This window comes from Mustela putorius, unplaced genomic scaffold, assembly GCF_011764305.1.
Source record: "Mustela putorius furo isolate JIRA1106 unplaced genomic scaffold, ASM1176430v1.1 tig00003863_pilon_pilon_pilon, whole genome shotgun sequence".
NCBI classification, from domain to species: Eukaryota; Metazoa; Chordata; class Mammalia; order Carnivora; family Mustelidae; genus Mustela; species Mustela putorius.
Genome location: NW_025422015.1, coordinates 28,365,323 through 28,386,670, shown reverse-complemented (window position 1 = coordinate 28,386,670; position 21,348 = coordinate 28,365,323). Strand labels below are relative to the sequence as shown.

The following is a 21,348-nucleotide window of genomic DNA, read 5'->3' as shown; positions in this document are numbered from 1 at the left end:
TCTAATACCACCTTGTTCTCTAAACATAAGCCTGTAAAAACAACAATCCTGATGATTCTATCTTATGAGGAAAGAGTTCTTACTACCACTTTTTTATTGCCCATAGCAACATATAATTTAAAGAGAAAAATGCTGATTTGATGATTTTTCTAAGATATGTTTTTTGGTTTTTGTTGTTTGTTTGTTTGTTTTTAAAGAAAACTAACTTAATATATTAGTGGTTTCTTATGTAGCTCTCCATTATATGTACTGCTTCGGAAACTACATTCAAGGGGTGCAAAAGGACAGGAGTTCAAATTCCCACTCAACCAGAATGTAGAAACAAAAGCCCTTGAAAATTATTTTGCTGGGGTCTTCTTCCTCATCCATTCCTCCCCCAAGCAGGGTCACCACTGTTTTATCCCAAGCTGGTTCTCTTTGGAGGAGAGCTAGAATCTGCCAGAATATGCTTTTCTCCCTCAAATCCAATAGTATGGATTTTCTAAAGTTTCTCTTTTAACTGGACCCTCTTTGTCTCCAGACAATACTACAACAATCCTGATGATTCTATCCTATGAGGAAAGAATTCTTACTACCACTTTTTTATTGCCCATAGCAACATATAATTTAAAGAGAAAAATGCTGATTTGATGATTTTTCTAAGATATGTTTTTTGGTTTTTATTGTTTTTTTTTAAGAAAACTAACTTAATATATTAATCAATATATTATTAATATATTAATATAACATATATTAATAATATATTAACTATGCTCATTAAATACCTATCAGCGTACCCTCTGGCTTAAAGTGTTCCACTCACATCTTCCAGAGAGATCTCTGTCAGCTAATGAAAAACAACTTCATTAGGCTTCTCACAGCATCTCCTTCTTGCCCTACCTTAGCTTCCTACTGGAAGACTGCAGGATTTCCTGATGTTCCCTTCCCCAGCCAAATAGTGTCCCAACTATTGACATATATGGTCAGTTCTCATCCAGATCAATGCCTTTCTGAAATGTCATTGAGAATAATCTTCATCACTGTTCCATCCTTTAAGGATTCCCACAAGCAAGAATATTTTGGGAAAAAATGCCACTATCTGGAAATTATATAAGTTTTCATATTTTCCCCAGCATTCACAATTTCACTAAATAAATATTACAATGATATGAAGAAATACAAAACCACTCCATCTGAGGGGCTAGATATCAAGGAACTTCGCTGTGCTCCTTAATAATTTCAGTGAGCAAGGACTTCTCCGACCATAGGGACTTTTGTGCAGAATGTTTCACAAAGGATGATGTGATGTGTGCCATCCCAGATCCAACACACTGTGACAGGTCTTAGCTACAGGTATCCAGCGCATTGCTTCTCTGTAACATGTCATCCTAATCATGTTTCATATGCTCTGGTTCCTGGTACAGGTCTAAAGAAGGGCTTTTCTTACTTACAAAGCATCCGTGCAGCATATCACAAAATCTTAATATTTATCACTCAAAACATTTTTCTAATAGTCGGAGAGAGTCCAATTTTAGGATCTAAGGCTCTTGGCTAACGAAAGTTAATTAGAAGTTAATTGGCACAAGTGCAAATGTTATTCCATTAATAAATGACCATAACTTTTTCTCCTGTACCTAAAATCACTTGTTTTAGATTGCCTGACAGTTAACAAATCTTACACATAAATGCAGCTCAGAGAAAAAGGAGCGATGTACAGATTTACAAGGAAGATAGACATCACTTGAATCAAGAATCCACAACGGAGTCAAGATTCAGTATGAGGGGCCATCATTTTGGAGCACTGTATCTAGCTAGTCACCAACTGCCTGCCTTTGGAAAGCCACTCCCCCAGGGAGGTCCAGTCCCGCTGCCTCCTATCTAAAGCATCTTTGTTTTGTTTCAGTTGGCAGGATTCATCTACGCCTGTTATGTTGTGAAATGTATAACTGAAGAAGAGGACAGCTGTAAGTATTAAAGCCCTATTCTGTTTCTTTCAAGTTCAAAGCATCTCCTTTACTACCTCCTACCTAGCCTTCCTACTTCTCAGACAATATCCTCCAACACATCTTTGGAACAGGGAATAAGCCTTTTGTATCCATTGGACTAAAGTGTTTTCAGAAAAGATCCAGCATATTGAAAAAATGGAGAAGCACCCATTTTGAAAACATGTTACTTTCATTTCATTAAAGGTACTTTTTAAAGAAATGTTTCTCTTATAACAATTCTAGTAGAGAACAAAGAGGGGAAATTGAAGATGGAAATAGTTTCTAAGTGTGGTTAATTTGACTGCTTTCTTTTTATAAACCCTTATTGAGTATTGATACCTAATGAGTTTCACCCAGGACTAAAATTCTCAGCAATCAACAATTTGGAATAGTTCCTAAAATTTTCAAGAACTGACTTCAGATTAATTCAAGAAATGTGTTTTCAGGAAACCAAATGTTCATATTTCCTTTTTGTTCCTACAATTTGATGCAAATAGCTGTAACTCTCTGTCAGAGTCTCAGCATTGAGGTCTATTGGTTAATCCAGAGTTTAGATGCCAATACCCTCTTCCAAGCCTCCAAGTGGTTCCATTGTGTTTGAATCTTCTAAACATGGTAGATGGAAGGTTTCACTCCTTCCTGGCCCCGCTAAGGATCTGAAATGGGAGGACTGGAAAAATACTTCTATGCCATGGTACCATCATGGATAGTTGCCTAGGCAGCTATATTTACTCTGAGGAAAAAATTAGAGTTGGGCATCTTTTTTCTTTTTTCTGGTTTCCAAAAATATTCTTAATGACTGGATTTCAAGACAAAGAATGAGATCTATTGCTCTGCAAAGGAAAATTTGAGGAAAAATTCCAAAGAGAAATATGTGTTTCTTCTTCACTTTCCAATCATACTAGAAAGGAGGAAGCAGTATCAGGTGATTAATTTAGAGGAGGTACTTTTTCAATCACAGTAATACATGATGTAAAATCTGGAATACACAGCACATAGTTTGTTATTTTGTGTGTTAAAAGAAATGATGGTCCTGTCACTAAAAACAGCATCTGTGTAACACTCTTCAATATGTCAAGTGTGTCAAGTGTTATGTCAGGCTTTGGAAATTTTAAGATTAGTAATACACAAGCTTTTACCTCTAGGAATTTGCCATCTAGTAGGGAAAAACAAACATGTGAACATGTAAGTATAACAAAACTCTGTAGAGTGTATATTGTGGAGAGATGAGACAGGGACAAGGAATGGTTTCATTGAGAAAGACACTCTTGAGTGTGAACTTCAAAGATGAATATATATTGTTGGGTCACTGATAAGAATAAGGTGATCTGAGGCAAAAGATGATAAAGTACCACGACACATCATAGCCTGCCATGTCAAGGGCAGAACTGCCGGATTAATATGACTGAGTTGTATCTGTATTTCCAGAGAAGATCAGAAAAGAGAGCACGAGGGAGACAGTAGACAAACAGTCATGCCAGAGTAAGGACTTTGGACTTCATTTTGCATAGCATGATGGCAAATCGACTGGCACATAGTTTATGAAAAAAGAATAATATAATCAGGAATGTGCTTTAGAAAAATCACCTTGGTATCAACATGAAAGAAAGTCTTTGATGAGGGACAAGATGAGGGAAAGGGAGTCTAGTTAGGATATCATGAAAATGACAGATATGAGATGATGAAGGTCTGGAAAGCTCTGTATTAGAGATGGAGCAGCTAGATCTGGTAAGAAACATGCTAAAAGGAAGTAGTTCCTTGGTGATGGATGCATACTATGTAAGAGGAGGACTGACAGATTCCTGGGTTTCTGAATGGATAATGAATGGATAAATGGAAATGTCATTTGAGGAAAGTAGAATGGGGATGTGACAACTGGTTCTGTTGATGCCTAATGAATGCACATGAGAAGATATCTCACAAGCATTTGTCTTATGCACAAAAGCCTTATTCAAAGATTAGGGAGGGTAATAGATGTATACATTTTAAAATATATGGACTCCACAACCTATGTGAGTTCATTCAAATATTATCATTTTGTGTCTTTGTGCCAACCCCTTGGTGAAGGGCAAATCCAAATTTCCTATGGGAATTAAGCTTTCCTTAAACTATAATGTTTGATTTCATTTTACAATGATATCAGTGCATTTTCATCTTCAGAAAATATTGACATGCAAAACCTCCTGGACAGATAATCAGTATCTCTCCAGAAGAGTACCTCCCAAAGGGATCCCAGAAATGCCAGTTCCATAAAATATACTGCTCAGAAAGATTCCAAAGCCAAGTAAGTTTGATACTAAAAATGTAGGATGCACATTTACATATTAACAACTCTGAGGGCTTTGTGGTAAAGTATGTTTGATTTTTCCTAATCTACAATGTTGTTTTAACCATACTACTTGGGTGAGGCCAGATGCAAATCAAAGCAAGAAACTAGAAAGATTTCTACAGTTTTATAATTCTCACAGTTCCCCAGGAAGAACACAGCACACCACACAAGGCCATTGGGAAGGGTCATGAAGCAGAGAGAGAGGGCAGAACTGTTGGCCAAGCACCTTTATTGTGATTTCCTCAGAAAGGTCTAGGCAAGGCAGCATAAACAGGTTTAGGGTTGGCTAGCTAAGTTGAAACCCTTGTTCACCGTGACTATGCGAGGAGATGGTCTGGGGACACCTAAATGCTCCAGATGTTTTAAGCAAGCCAGGGTTGACTTGGCAATAAACCAGTGGTCATTTTGTAGATGTGAAAGCATTAAGTTACAGAAACCAGAAGTATAGTTAATATCCTGACATTTGAACACAGAACACTTCTTTGTAAGAAATCCTGATATTCTAGAGAATTAGAAGGCTGAGGAACTCAGTTTAGGGAATTCCAACCTCTATCAAGTTTTTTTGGCCAAAGCAATGTAAATCCAAGAGGATATGAAGTCACAAACATCTTTTGGAAGGTTAGGTTTCTATTTCAAGCATCTAATAAACTATTTTCCAAAAAACTCCAAAAAATAGTGCTTATATCGTTATGTGTATTTTAACCATGGCCCCTTACCTGCCTTTATTAATACAAGTCCCAAGTAGACTCCTCATAAACAAGTTTTTCAATTTTAATCTTTTTGCTCAGTGGTTTACATGAACTACTCGTCTATTTGTATACCCCAAAAGACTGATCCTTACCTTAGATATTTGTGGGACCCTTAAGAAGCCCAGAGGAGATGCTCATTTGGGCCAGTTCTGTGTCCAGCTAGTTCATTTACTGTAGTCCTTTACAAACAGGAGTAAATTGTGAGTATTCGTTGAACATGATGTTTTGGATTGATAGTTCCCTTGTATTTTTGCTTCCATTATCTGTCTGTATGGTCACCTGCAGACACTGCCTAAATCCTCAGGTTGTAAATTTCTGTCTAATTTTTGGTAATCATATTCTAGAGAAAAATCTTTTGATCTCTTAAAAGCATTCTGGCTTGGCAAAAAAGAATAAATGCTCTCAGAAAGGAAGGCCTGAAGTATAGGAGAAGTTTATTGTATGTGTAAACAGAGAAGGGGGCTCGGGACATGTCCATTCTTACCTCTTGTGGATCTGCAACGGAACATTCAGTTAGGAGCGGACTGTCAGGAGGCCGTGCTAGCCACCTGCTTGCCAAATTGGACAAGTTTTCACTCCTAAGAGCCTCATGAAGAACAGAGGACAGTTTTAGTTCTATAACTTTGCTGAAAACAGGCACTAGAGCAAGAGATAAGGACCCAATTTTGGAAACTGGAAAACTAAAGTATTCTTGACGTTAATACGGAGCTGACCAGCTATATGTTCCATTTTGATATTCAGGTCTTAGTCGCCAGGGGAGCCGGGGAGCTGTAGGACCAGAAGCCTCCAAGGAAACTATGGATAGGGTTTAGGTTCCAGAAGCAAACTCTGCCACTTCACTGCATGAAATAGCCATCCGTCATCAGTGAGCTAGAGGGAGTTAGACCGTAGGCACACCAAATGCCTGAGAATTTGTTTCCTTATTTCTCCTTTTAAACAGGACCTCATTTACTTTTGTGAAGCCCAGCTCAACAGATAGGTAGAGAGATGAGAGATAAATAGGTAAGATCGGTAGATATGCTTTAGTACAAAGGTGTTTTGGTTTCCAGTGAAAAAGCCTGGACCTTGAAGCTTACATCTCCGGCCCTTCAGTTCTGGAAGCCAGAGGCACAGCCTGACAGGCCTGCAGCAGGCAAACGCACAGGACAGCACTGCCATCTGCTGTGCCTTCCTGGAGACAACGACAGCCCTGGGAGCAGAGCTGCTTTCTGGGAGCAGAAAGACGGGAGGCACTCTGCACCACCACCACAACCCCCTACCCCCCACCCCCGTTATAGTAGTCGACTAGGGCTGCAATATTAAAATACCACACACTGCATGGCTTAAACAACACAAATTTATTTTCTCACAGTCCTTGAGGCTAGAAGTCCAAGATCAAATTATTGGCAGGTTTGCTTTAAGCCTCTGTCCTCACAGGACCTTCTCTCTGTGTGGACACACCCCTGGCGTCTGTTCCTCTTTTTCTTCTTTTTTTTTAGATTTTTATTTATTTATTTGAGAGAGAGAGAGAGAGCATGTATGCAAACATGGAGGAGGGACAGAGGAAAAAGCGGAGTCCCCGATGAGTGGGAAATTCCAACAGGGGACTCAATCCCTGGACCCTGGGATTATGACCTGAGCCAGAGGCAGGCATTTAACCAACTGAGCCACCCAAGTGACCTGTCTCTTCTTCTTCTTGTAAGGACACGAGTCCTACTGGATTAGGGCCCCACCCATATGGCCTCATTTAAAATTAATTGCCTTGGGGGCACCTGGGTGGCTCAGTGGGTTAAAGCCTCTGATTTAGCTCAGGTCATGATCCCAGGATCCTGGGATCAAGCCCCACATCGGGCTCTCTGCTCAGCAGGGAGCCTGCTTCCTCCTCTCTCTGCCTGCCTCTCTGCCTACTTGTGATCTCTGTCTGTCAAATAAATAAATAAAATCTTTAAAAAAATAAAATAAAATAAATTGCCTCTCTTAAAGGCCCTACCAAATACAATCCTACTGGGGGGGTAAGCTTTTAACATATAAATGGGGGGACAGATTTCAGATCCAACATTCCATATCAACAAACACACACACACACACACACACACCATGTGGCTCCCAGACCTTTGACCGTCCCTATGGGGCATAGACTGAGGCAAGTAGTGGCCCCCCAGCCCATCAAACACATGTGGGTAAAAGGCTGCAAGCTGTACTAGTTCCCACCTCCCTGGTTCCATGCTTTCTAAGGAGTTCCCAGTCAGCACCCCAAGCCTTGGCATGGGGTGATCTCCCTTCAGATGAGAAGCTCCTCGCCAGAAAAAAACCTGGGAGCCTGCTCCGGAGGGTATGCCTTGACACTCGAACCCTATTCAAGTGAGGAAACCATTGCCACATACTTTTATATATTTGTTCATGAAAAGGCAGTGATATTTCTTAGGAGGAAAGACTTTCTCCAGGAGAGCAGGCGACCCTTGCTGCACTGTCTTTGTGACGAGGCTCTTCCCTGTATCTTCTGTTGCCAACCACGCTGCGTTTTCCTTATGACCTCCAGCCCTTTCTATTCTCCCCTACATGTTCTCTTTTACAATATTCTGTGAAAGAAATGAAATGTTCTGAGATTCTCAGTCTGGGATGCCTTTTATGATCTGTGTAGCTCCTCTCTCACCTAATCCCTAGCTCTCCTGCACCACAGTTGGATGTCCAGTTACAGGGATAGAACGAAAACCTTCCCTCTCAGCCTCGTTAGCACTGTGAGATGTGACAATTAAAAGGAAGACATGCAGCCATGGAAAATAGCACCAATCCAGAATAGAAAAAAAAAAAATCATATGATTTCTCAATTTTTATTTTATTTTCTCATAAACCTTTTATTTAATAGTTCAACTAAAACAAAACATCAGTCCTCTAGAAAACAGATCCATTTCTCTTAAGTAATCACTATCTTTTCAAAAAGAGATTCGCATATTTTCAAGTGTTACTAAATATTCAAATCACCCCTAGAAAGATACAGAATGTCATTAAAAACTAATATCCTGGGTGCCTGGGTGGCTCAGTGGGTTAAGCCGCTGCCTTCGGCTCAGGTCATGATCTCAGGGTCCTGGGATCGAGCCCCACATCAGGCTCTCTGCTCAGCAGGGAGCCTGCTTCCTTCTCTCTCTGCCTGCCTCTCTGCCTACTTGTGATCTCTCTCTGTCAAATAAATAAATAAAATCTTTGAAAAAAATATAATAATAATATCCTAAAGGGACCTATTTTGAAAAAAATATTGAAAAATGAATTCTCGATGTTTAAACTTATAGATACGCACAAGCACAAACCCACCAACCAAGCAGAAATGCATAAAAACCTGTCCCGAATTCTCTAAATTCAAGCGGCCTTGGGATAAAAGTCACAATCGATTTATAGAAACGTTCGTTTGAAAAGCAAACCACAGGAAATTATTCACTTCTCTGAGGCTAATAATTTTCTGTTATTTTTGTTTGATTTTTCTTCTAAAGGCTGCTGGCCTACACTTGTGTGTATTGAACTCCATTCTGTATGTTTTGATCATTTTTCCAGTTTGTCAGGATCACTGAGTTTGAAGGCAATTCTTTGAACGCAATCATACACACTCCCACTTTGGAGGGAGGCAGAAGTGGCAGCAGGGAGGAGTCCTATCCTTATAAAAAAATATTTGTTTCTTCCTGTTTATAAAGAAATGTGAGTTGATTGCAGAACATATAGAAAAGACAAACATCACACACACACACACAAAATTAGAGTGACCCCACAACTTGAACCCTCCCCCCCCCCTCTCCCCCCCCCCTCCCTCCCTCCCTCCCTCCCTCCCCTCCCTCCCCTCCCCCCCCCCCTCCCTCCTTTCCCTCCTTTCCCTCCCTCCCCCCCCCTTCCCTCCCCCCCCCCCCCCCCCCTCCCTTCCCTCCCCCCTCCCCCCTCCCCCCCCCTCCCCCCCCTCTCTCCCCCCTTTCCCTCTTCCCTTCCCTCCCTCCCTTCCCTCCTCCCTCCCCCTCTTCCTCCCTCCCTCCCTCCTCCCCCTTCCTCCCTTCCCCCCTCCCTTCCCTTCCCCTCCCCCCCCCTCCCCCCCTCCCTCCCTCCCATCTTCCTTCCTCCCTCCCCCCTCCCTCCCTCCCCTCCCCCCCCCCCCTCCCTCCCTCCCATCTTCCCCCCCCCCTTCCTATTGTCTGTCTATCTGTCATCTATGGATTATCTTTCTTTCTTCCCTTTCCTTTCCTTCCTTCCTATCTGGTAGTTAGGGTCATACTATGCAGTCTGTTGGGTAATCTAAGCTTGCTTTCTTGTTACTTATAAATCACTCTTCAAACTTAACCTAAGGAGTAGAGACAATCAGCGGTTCAAAAAAGGTGCCGCGTTCTTGGGTATCAGATTGGCAGAGTTAAGATAATGTTGTGTCTGTTTTACTTTTGGTGTATCATACTCAAGCAATCAAATGAGAGAATAATCTATTGTTAGTATGGCACTGTTTTATTGTCTTTTTAAAACATTTCTTTTGTGATTTTCAAGGTGACTGAGTGAAATAATCTTGTCCACCTCTGCTAGCCTCCCACAAAACCCAAACTTGCCATTTCTTTCCCCATTTCTGGATAGAATTACATATTATGAAAGCCTAGAACCCCAAATTTCTAATATCTACTTATGCTGTATAGAATCATAGTGAGGCCAGGGTAAAAGGCATCACCTTGCTCCTTCCTCAACCCCCCAAAACCACAGAAGCTCGGCTTCTATTTGATTTTACAACTTTTACAAGTTTCTGCTTAAGATTTCTTTTGGACAAGGAACACTGCAGATTTTTAAATGATGGAAAACTGTTGTCTACCACTTTTTTAACACCTTAATTTTGTCGACCCATAAAGATTAGATGACTTGCTCAAGGTCACTAAGCTTATTCCTGAACTTGTGACACCAGTGCCGTACATATGGACTCCCTCGGATCAGGAATATTAGCCATTGCTCCTCTGGGGCCACACCTGTCTTGACCACTGCTGTATCCTCACCATCTAGCACGTCTCCAACCCAGAGCAGGACTCAATAAGATTTGGGAAATAAATGAATCAACCAATCAGCTCTCCTCAAACACTTCTTGGACTATCTGGAAACTGGTAAGGAATGTGACATCTCCTTAGACCCCAGTTTATTCTAAGTAAATGAATTATCAATTATAATAAAGCACTTCTGTCATTTTCTAAGCAAATGACGGAAAAGGATGGGATGGAGACTTGCCACCATATGTAAAAAGGAAAGGCTGAATAAATGATCGACACCCAAAATGAATGTTGACATAGGCCTATGCCTCCCGTCAATCACATGCAAGATTCTATCAGCAGCAACAGCATTCCCTACCAGTGAAATACAGTTTTAACATTACATTGTCTTCCCTGTTAGCTGCTAGTACTGGTCTCTTTTTTCAGCCTTCTGTTAAATTCCTCCCTCTTGTGATCACGGAAAGGAAAATAGATGAGCTTTATTTTTAGCTTCAGATATTCAGGTAAAATTTGTGTCTGATTCCTCAAAGGTCACTTCTTATTTTCCCCTTTTTCTCACAATGCCTCCCCCATTGTATCATACTGCTTTCCATTTATGCCCACACATGTACGTGCACGCACACATGCACACCATAATCATCATTACAAGAATTTCATGTCCCAGAGTCAAAAATGCAGGGGAAGAAAACTAATTTGTTCCCTGTCCTCTGTTGGTTCAGAAGGACCAGGGCCTTGTTTCTAATGAATCACGTTGAGGTAATAATATTCAGACCAGCACAAAGGAGGACCCTTTCCTGGGGTGTAATAAAGGAAGTATTTTATGCACAAGATATGTCTGCCTAGAAGAACTGAAGTTATCCAATATGCTTCAGGTTGTCTTAATCAGCCTCAATGGAAAAGAAAGCCAGAGAATGAATGGAAGGAGAAGTGGTGACATTGTAACAGAAACAATTAAAAGAAAAACCTTCCCCTGTGATTATCCTGCTTCATCTTCTAATTCTGCAGTACCCAGGCCACCTGTAATGGACTCACATCATCTCTCTGGACTCGCATCGATAATGACATGACAAAGAAGGCAGCTAAGGGGCAGGAAAATAGCATGCTTTTAGCACCATAGTGTAGTTAGATACACAGGCCAACAAAATAAAGTTCCCGAGATCCCATAGTCGTATCTTCGAAAGAACAAACGAGAGCAAGACAAAGAGCCGGCTCAGGACACCGAGCGCTAAAAGCCCTCCAGAGCTGAGTGGTGCTGGTCAAGAAGGCTCGATATTCCGCGCGTGTCTTTTGATAAATGGTGCTGGCAGGTGCCCACTTCATTATGTGCAGTTGCGCTTCCGCTGGGGAAGTGGCTTCTAATAGAGACAGAGGGCTGGGCTTCGCGATCTCCTTCCAAACAGCAGGAGGATGAAAACCAATGTGTCTCTAAGGATGGCCACCAGGTATGCAGGAGGAAAACCTCTGAGCACAGCAGCCTTCCACGTAGCCTCTGGACGAGTGCCTTGTAAATAAGCGAGCAGAGGGCAAACCCGCAGTCCTGCGTGACATTTAAATGAGGATGCTTTAGCAGCCGCGAGGACTCCACGAGGACTGGCTGTCGTTGTGTGGCAGGAAGTGGGGAGAAACAAACTTAAAGCTCGCAGGAGGTGAGGTTTGTTTAAATAATAGAAAGTAATTAGACTGAAGACAAAAATCAGTGATGGCATTTTATAATTACAATTAATTTAAAGGTTAATTTCCTTTGGTGCTAAAACCTTATTTAAAACATTTACCAGGAAAGGAAATTAGGATGTTGCTATCAAGAGGCATAGAGTGCTTCTGGGAATCCATGCCTATTATCACTTGAAAATTAGGTTAGGCCCAAAGTGGGAATTTCAATTCATTTTTGTGTATAAAGGATGGTGGTCAGGCTCGGAGTCAGGTGAGGTTAACTGGGGCAGGCAATGCAAGATTTGCATTTTTCTGTTTGTTTGTTTATGGGATTAATTGCAAATGTTTCCAACAAAGGAGCCTAGTTTATACATGAACAATCCTGACGGGAAAAGAAAATTGGATATGGATTGCTTATTCCCTTTGTAACTAATGAAGTTGATGTTAAGGAATTCCCGAAAGCGGAAAAGCCAAGGGAAGCGCAGGGTGACATCCATGCACCTTCGTCTAGGAAGTGAATGGAATCCAGGGACAGTGTTTCTGTTGGCTCCAAACCTGCCAATCCTGTTCCCTTCTCCCAGTTCCCAATTTTCTTTTCATCACCCTGTTTCTCAACTGGATATTATCATGTCTCAGGTTCCAACCGCTGTGTGTGTGTATGTGTGTAAATATATAAATGTAAAATACACATATACCTCATATACCCTACAGTATATACACAAGCTATTCAGCAGTTCATCTCCCTGGGAACTTGTTTAGTAAAATCAATGCATAACAGGAGTAACAGTCAGAGAAAAATAACTTCTTTGCAATAATTTTTCCCCATTCACTATGCCTGGGTAGATTTGCTCATTTTAAATATTTCATTGCTATCATTGGTCTGTAAAACCATCCAAGAATTATGGAACTGTGCAGAATCTTAGAGCTGTAAGCAATATTAGCAATCGCCTATTTTAATCCCCTCATTTTACAGTTGAGGAAAGGGATACTTGAATTGACTTTCTCTAAGTTAAACAGTCATTTAGAGGCAGAACTGGGAATAGAACCTAAGTCTTCCGATTTAAATATGTTTTCCACATCACTTCTCTGAGATAATCAAGACAGATAAGACAGATTCTTTCAACGCATATTTATCAATAACCACTCTGTGGGAGGCTGTGTGTTATCAGGAGAGGTGTGGGGGGGAACCAAGCAGGTACCACCTTCACCTTCATGGTGCTTAGAGTCAAGGGTGCATTTCACACAAAGAACAACTGTAACTCATAGTGAGAATTCAGGCAAGGCGAGGAGGTGTGGTGGGAATGCACCCCAGCGTGTCTCATCCAAATGAGAAGACTAGTAAATTCTTCCCTCAAGAGATGACATTTTGTCTGAAATCTAAAGGAGATGTCAGAGGGGTATGTAGAATTTAACAAAAATAGGTGTGCCTTTGTTAAAGAGGACTACTTTCTACTACAATCCTTATCGACCAAATGTACACCACAATTCACACAGGAATCATCTGAAGTGTTTTTAATGAGCTCGATAGAGCAAATCTTGTTTCAGCTTTCACAAACATCAATAAAAATATAAGAATAACTACTGGACATTCTCTTTCCTTAAATTGCTACTGTCCTTCTAAAGAGAGGATTAATTTCCGCTCCAGAGTTTTGTGATTTTCCTTTCTGGAGAATGCAAAAGGACGCAAATATTATGTTATCAAGGATTATAAGGCAAGGCATGCATGTTTTTTAAAAATTTTCTTCAATATGCTTGCATACATAAATGGGCCCAACCCCTAATTAAAAGCTCTGTATTTAAATGGGTCGTGCATTCGAGGTACACCCTGGATGTCAGCGGGGAAGACATGCCCAACCATGTCTGGCTCGCCCACCTATAGTTTGTAATAACGGTTCTCTCCGAGTTTAACTCAAAGGCATGTCATATCTCCTGGAAAGCAAGTCTGAGAGGGAAGAACGAAACAGATCGGTGAATCCGGTCCATCCAAATGGTGTGGATCAAAATGAGACCAGGTACCTTGAAGCTGAAGTTTGCTCAGTTATCTCATCCCATTCTGTATGCTTCTTCACCTCTATTGAAGGCATTAAACGTGACTGGATACGTAATTTTCTGACTCCGGCTTTCCAATTTCTTGACCTCCTCAGCACTTACCACTCTTGTTACCACTCACTTCATCTACTCCTTAATTTCCCCTTTCTCAAAGAGGCTAATTTGGGTCATCTTCACTGTGGAGAAAAGAGACTTCTCCAAAATTAAAAATTCTCTGCCTGACTGTTAAGTTCTGTTTGTTTGTTTGTTTGTTTTCCCCTTCCACTTTGTTCCTCTGTCTTCCTCCTTGAAAAACTTCCCTTCATCCTTATGTAGGAATTTCACTCCACAGGAAACTTTGTTTTTCTCATTCTCGGGATCATTCCACTTGTCATCTCTGTCCAGTATAGTCATGCAATGATGCCCCCACCGGCCCCCTGCACTTGAATCATGCTTGGATTTTCAACAGCCACACTTGATGAGGCTCAGGCTCACTTTCTCCACTGCTAATCCTGGGTTGCTGCACATAGCTGGAGAAAGTCTCTAAACATGGCTGGATGCTCTCTCCTGCTCAATGACGCTTTCACTTCCTCCCGTGGACTCTCCTCAGGACCTGTTTCAAACCTAGGCATGGGTTCTGAACCTAAGCTAGTACTCAAACCAAGAAAATTAAGGCTATCAAACATGAAAACCTTCCATTTTTTTCTCCCAGAACCTGAAAAACTCTCTATCCTGGAAATTGTCCTTTTGTCTCCTTGCAACCCTACCGAAATCTGAGAGGAACAGTTGCAGCTTTTTTCTTCCTGAGTAATCCTTCACCAAACACTGAGCTCATCCTCTCTGCCTGATCCAGAAGGATAAACTTTCAGGCTCTTCATTCTGGCGCAGGCCACGGGATAGTTCCTCTGGCCTATCTACAGGTCGAAACCTCAGAGAACACAAACAAGGCTGGTCCCAGCCTGTCTCTGGCCTTTTAAATAATATATGAGGTGATTTCCCAAGAAAAATAAAATAGAAAATAAAAAAATAAATACTTGAAGTATGAAAACTCTGTTCCATATAGATTCCCCGCCCCCCCTTTTTTTTTTCAAAATTATGTCACACAAGATATTCCTGTTGCTTGTGAGACCACAGTTAACCAACAGAGTGGTCAGTTGAAGGGTTTCCATAGACCTACCTCAGATCTCCTCAGCTTCTGCTGATGACCCAATACTATGTCATTCCACACAATAACTCTTGGAAATTATAATATACAGTTCTCATCCTCTTGTAAAGAAACTAAATATGCATTTTAAATTATTTTCTTCATGGGGCACCTGCATGGCTCAGTTGGTTAAGCAGGTCATGATCCCAGGGTGCTGGGATCGAGCCCCACATCGGGCTCCCTCCTCAGTGGAGAGCCTGCTTCTTCCTCTCCCTCTGCCTGCCTCTCTGCCTACTTGCACTCCCTATTTCTCTGTTAAATAAATAAAATTAAAAAAAAATTATTTTCTTCGCATAATTCCCCTTCAAAAAAGATAAGATCCTAAATCTGTCCATGGTGTATCTTTAAGAGGCATGCATCTAAATATAGCATATGACACTTGATTCTGTCAATGACCCTATGAAGTTGGAATTATTTCATTATCCCCACTTTAGGGAGGACAAAAGTCAGGCTCAGAGTAGCTGTGACCTTGTGGGTACAATGCTGGTAAGAAGTGAAGGTACAACCTGAGCCAGGTCTTCTGACTCCAAAGCCCTCAATCCTTACCCTACTTCACTGTTCCTTGTGATGTATCCAAGGGGTGACTTACACTATTGGAGAATTGTTTGATAGTATCATCCTGGTGTCCCCAGAAAACCAGCATGTGTTTCTTCAAATCACCCAAAGGTACTACATTCCCTCAATCCAGGCAGAAATAGGCAAGAGCAGAAAGACAGAATACTTTGTCATGTGGAACTTATATTTTATTTTTCATTTAGTTTTTAAAACCAAAAGCTTTACATGGTTGCTCAGGCTATTTCAAACTAAAGAAATATTTCTTCTGCTATGATACCATCGTAGTGATTGCTTTTCGCTTTCATTTTTTGGCATACGTAATTGCATTTGGAACGGAGTGTAAAATATTGAAGATCTGGTTCTAATACAACTAAGAGAGAAACATGAAAATAAGACCCTGAGAAAAAACATCTGCTGAGCAAGGTTAGGAAGTGAAGTATCTGTACTGATTTATTTCATTCAGTGTGGGCTCTGCCTGTCAGAAGCCCTCTCTATTATAAGAGTCATTTTAGTGACCTTAAAGCAGCAACGGGGTAAAGTACCCCTACAAAGGATTGTTTCCCTAATCAGAAAAAGAAAAAAAAAGTTAACTCAGCGTCCACTCAGGGATTTTAGCCCAGACCGAACCCCTCAGGTTCACACAATAAGCTGAATTGCTGCTACCAAGCAAGTCTGTGTAGGAGAAAGGTGGTTCTTTTGAATTTGGCCTACGGTTGGTTATGCTCTAAATTTCTTTTGTGCCACTGGAGATAAGTACCCTTGAAATTCTCACCTGCAGAGATAATGGATATACACTCTGTTGTCATAGGCCCACACAAATTCTTTAATGTCTTTCAAAGAGTTCTCCTCAATATTTAGGCTGTTTTCTGTGATCTGCCTTTTAAAATTCCCCTCACGGTCTTTTCCAGCTCTGTCTCCAAAAGGGAGTATGTTGACTAGTGGCTTTGCCATTAATGGCCAGGGTACCATTTTAAATTGCAATACCTCACTACCAACATGTACTTTAAAAAGGCAATTTTCAGTTTACCGAACACGGTGTTCATCATTGAGAGGTTTAAATAAATAGGGAGCTCACAACAGGGAATATATTTTAGCAAGGAATATGTATTCAAAAAGCATTCTTCTCTCACTTGATAATTTTTAAATTCCACTATGATTAATGTTATTAAATCATAGGTATTAAACTGATATGGCACTTTACTAATTTAAAATCATTGGGTTTCCATGGATCTCTATAGGTCAGTAGATATAAATACACCCATGTTGCAGGTGGAAAAACTAAGGCAAAGAGAAAATGTAACAGTTGCAAAGAAAATGATAACATTCCTGAGTTATCTTCAGAGGACCAAAGGCAAATCCCTCCAATGAGGCAAACATTAAACGAGTATAATTTTTGTTTTATTTTGTCACCTTCTGTCCTGCTAGGATGGTATAAACTGGCCAGAAAGAGAATCATGATTTCCCTACCAATTACCAACATTTGCAGCACTCACCAGGATTCGTGGGAGAATGACTCTCTCACTGGAGTCACTTTGAGGCCAAGAATGTCTTAGCTTCTCTTCCTCTACTCCTCTAGGCCAAGGAGACTACTGCAGTGGTTTCTTCCCACTGGCATTCAACACTTTCTTTTATCTCACAGGACCCAGTCAACAACCAACTTTCTAGATCTTCTAGAAAGGGTCTTCTCTTTATTATCATTGAAGGTCTTAAGGAGGAAAGAGTGAAAACAGTTGAATTTCACTTGGGAATTTTACCAACATCTTCCATACTCCAATAATTACCTAATTTTCTTAAAAGGCTAACAGGTCTAGAGTTTTCACTCAGTAAAGATGGTCTTCCAGGAGCCAAGACACTGTTCTGGGTTCTGGGCTACTGTAGCAAATAACAAGAAACAGTAAATTTCACCCAGCTTACATTACAGCAATGGAATCAACAAAACAAGTAGATTGCAATGTCAGATGGCAGTTGATATGTTCCAATGAAGCCCAATAAAGTTGAACCAGAAGAAACTAATCTCTAAAAATCCCAGCATGTTCCAACTGGCCTTGCAGCAGTCAAAGTTATGTTTCCCTTTTTACAGGGATATCCTGGCCCTTGCCACTTGAATATGCCACTTGTCACTTACTGCATTTCCAAATGAAGCCAAGCCCCAGCTCCCTCCTGACATTCTTTACTGTTCTGTTAGAAGCAACAACACTCTCTTGGTCAAGATGTTTCTGAGTCAACTTTGAATCTTGCTTTTTCCTCTCCTTCCCCCATATTTAAAACTCGGCATGTGGTATGTTTTCTACCTCTTTCTCCATACATCTTGAACTCATTATCATCTTTTCTTTCTCATTCTCCTAATCCTAATTTAGTCCTTCAGTAATTCCCATCCTTCATATTTTCTGATAAACCTTGAAATAATAGACAATATGCCAAGTGGCTATGAAGAAAACATTCCTCCTTACTTTGAAAAACACCATTGTAATCAGAGTTGTACAAGATGGGGCTGAGGAGATAAGTAATTTTCAAAAGAAAGGATCATTTAAATGTTTATGTGATATCCCACATAAGTGAGCAGACACAGAAGAAATTAACAAAACCTTGAAGGACGCTCACCTTATTGCCTCTGAAAGATACGTTACAGAAAACCAAGACGTCTCACGAGTAACCATCACTGGCAAATCCAGCCTGCACAGGATTTTGCTTCGATCCTTGTTCACATCAGAATATTCCTAGATTATTAGATTGGAAATGAGAAGAAAATGAAGAAGTAAATTTTCTAGAAAGAACAAAGGAAAGATGCTGGAGAATAAGTGACAAAGGGGAGCATCTATGACCAATAGAAGACTCAAAGCAACAACTCAAAAAATGTTTGTGAAGTGAATAATATAAAAGAAGCTTGAATATTTCAGATTTAATCTAAAATGTGATGCAAAGCCTTTGATAACCTCCCAGTAATTTATCAGAATGGCATGAGTGAAAAGCAGAAACCACTTTTTCAAAATACTTAGGAAAGAAATAGAGTATCTACCTTCCAGTCCTGTCCTCAGCTCTTGTGTGCCCCTAAGCAGTCAAGTAATACTGCATTTATCTGTAAAGTATAGATAATTATTCCTACCCACTTTACAGTAACTTTGTAAAGATAATTGATATCACCTGAAAGGACTTTAGAAACCATTAAGTATCACACAATTGTTTAGAACTCTATTTTTATTTTCAGGAGTTAAGGAGATACCTGAGGAATAAAAGGCATTCTTTTTTTTAATAATGCAGAGATAAGCGATGATTCAAGCATCTAGATGCTATCATAATTACTTAGAAAATGACCTGTCTGGTGTTTTATGACCCTTATTGCTCAGAAAAGTTTTATAGCATATGGTAGCCTCTTTAAAGCCTAAATAAATGTGATTATGTAAAGGAAAAGGAAAACAGACCAAAGTGGCATTAAGGGTATTCTAAAAACGTAAGTTAACCCCACTGACTCAGTTTTTTGAGCAAGAAAAGATAAATAAATAAATAAATAAACTGGTTTCCTCTGCTTCTGTTCTCCACCCACGTGGCATCACAAAGAGTTCCAGATGTGGTTGAAGCACATCTGTAAAGGTGCAAGGAATCGAGTCTACCTATGCTGATCACCAGACTATTACCGTCATCATCAGTTGGACCCAGTTTATGGCTGCTCCTCTCCCTCGGGTCTTCAAGAAGACAGCCCAACAATTACCGAGAATTAATATAGGTGGAAACTGACCTTCACAACTTCCTTGGCTGTGAACTCAGGCATATTTATAAAATATACAACAGAAATACGCCCTTTGATGGTTGTTTAAATTTGAATCCCCCCCTCATGTGTGAAATGGTAAAAGTCCATTCTAGTTGATTCAGGTCCTCCTCTTTTCTCATGTTGGTTCTGAGTCCCCTGCTGTTGGAGCCTTTTTGTGGCTCCAGATGATCCGAGTGATCAGAATGTTGGCAAACCTTCCAGCTCTGGTGGTTGTAAGCCAGCTCTACCACACCCCACACCAGCTAGATCATGCCTAATAAGAGCAAGCCCCAGACAACTCAAACAAACGCTGTTCACGACACATACTCGAGGACACACCTCATTTCCCCTCTCGCCTTTTGTTTCTTTCTTTTTTTAAACATTTATTTATTTATTTATTTGTCAGAAAGAGCACACAAGCAGGGGGAATGGGAGGCAGAGGGAAAAGCAGGCTTCTGGCTGAATAAAGAGCCCTATGCAGGACTTGATCCCGTGACCTGAGCCGAAGGCAGATACTTAAACACCTGAGCCACCCAGGCGCCCCTAACTTATTTTTTTTTTCCTTTCATAAACATATATTTTTATCCCCAGGGGTACAGGTCTGTGAATCACCAGGTTTACACACTTCACAGCACTCACCAAATCACATACCCTCCCCAATGTCCATAATCCCACCCTCTTCTCCCAAACCCCCTCCCCCCGGCAACCCTCAGTTTGCTTTGTGAGATTAAGAGTCACTTATGGTTTGTCTCCCTCCCAATCCCATCTTGTTTCATTTATTCTTCTTCTACCCACTTAAGCCTCCATGTTGTATCACCACTTCCTCATATCAGGGAGATCATATGATAGTTGTCTTTCTCTGCTTGACTTATTTCGCTAAGCATGATACGCTCTAGTTCCATCCATGTTGTTGCAAATGGCAAGATTTCATTTCTTTTGATGGCTGCATAGTATTCCATTGTGTATATATACCACATCTTCTTGATCCATTCATCTGTTGATGGACATCTAGGTTCTTTCCATAGTTTGGCTATTGTGGACATTGCTGCTATAAACATTCGGGTGCATGTGCCCCTTTGGATCACTACATTTGTATCTTTAGGGTAAATACCCAATAGTGCAATTGCTGGGTCATAGGGCAGTTCTATTTTCAACATTTTGAGGAACCTCCATGCTGTTTTCCAGAGTGGCTGCACCAGCTTGCATTCCCACCAACAGTGTAGGAGGGTTCCCCTTTCTCCGCATCCTCGCCAGCATCTGTCATTTCCTGACTTGTTGATTTTAGCCATTCTGACTGGTGTGAGGTGATATCTCATTGTGGTTTTGATTTGTATTTCCCTGATGCCGAGTGATATGGAGCACTTTTTCATGTGTCTGTTCGCCATCTGGATGTCTTCTTTGCATAAATGTCTGTTCATGTCCTCTGCCCATTTCTTGATTGGATTATTTGTTCTTTGGGTGTTATTTTGCTAAGTTCTTTATAGATTCTGGACACTAGTCCTTTATCTGATATGTCGTTTACAAATATCTTCTCCCATTCTGTCAGTTGTCTTTTGATTTTGTTAACTGTTTCCTTTGCTGTGCAAAAGCTTTTGATCTTGATGAAATCCCAGTAGTTCATTTTTTCCCTTGCTTCCCTTGCCTTTTGCGTTGTTCCTAGGAAGATGTTGCTGCGGCAGAGGTCGAAGAGGTTGCTGCCCGTGTTCTCCTCAAGGATTTTGATGGATTCCTTTCGCACATTGAGGTCCTTCATCCATTTTGAGTCTATTTTTGAGTGTGGTGTAAGAGAATGGTCCAATTTCATTTTTCTGCATGTGGCTGTCCAATTTTCCCAGCACCATTTATTGAAAAGGCTGTCTTTTTTCCATTGGACATTCTTTCCTGCTTTGTCGAAGATTAGTTGACCATAGATTTGAGGGTCTATTTCTGGGCTCTCTATTCTGTTCCATTGATCTATGGGTCTGTTTTTGTGCCAGTACCATGCTGTCTTGATGATGACAGCTTTGTAATAGAGCCTGAAGTCCGGAATTGTGATGCCACCAACGTTGGCTTTCTTTTTCAATATCCCTTTGGCTATTCGAGGTCTTTTCTGGTTCCATATAAATTTTAGCATTATTTGTTCCATTTCTTTGAAAAAGATGGATGGTACTTTGATAG

The 21,348-nt window shown here is 40.7% G+C and overlaps 1 protein-coding gene across 2 annotated transcripts in view; it reads left to right on the top strand.

The window, feature by feature from the left end:
- Window positions 1-21,348, top strand: part of NKAIN2 (sodium/potassium transporting ATPase interacting 2) — a 1,010,035-nt gene that overhangs the window by 976,774 nt on the left and 11,913 nt on the right. For both annotated transcript variants that reach the window (XM_013063305.2, XM_004740120.3), the window contains exon 5: window positions 1,883-1,943. In XM_013063305.2, the coding sequence (XP_012918759.1) occupies window positions 1,883-1,943 (61 nt within the window). The remainder of the gene's footprint in view (window positions 1-1,882; window positions 1,944-21,348) is intronic.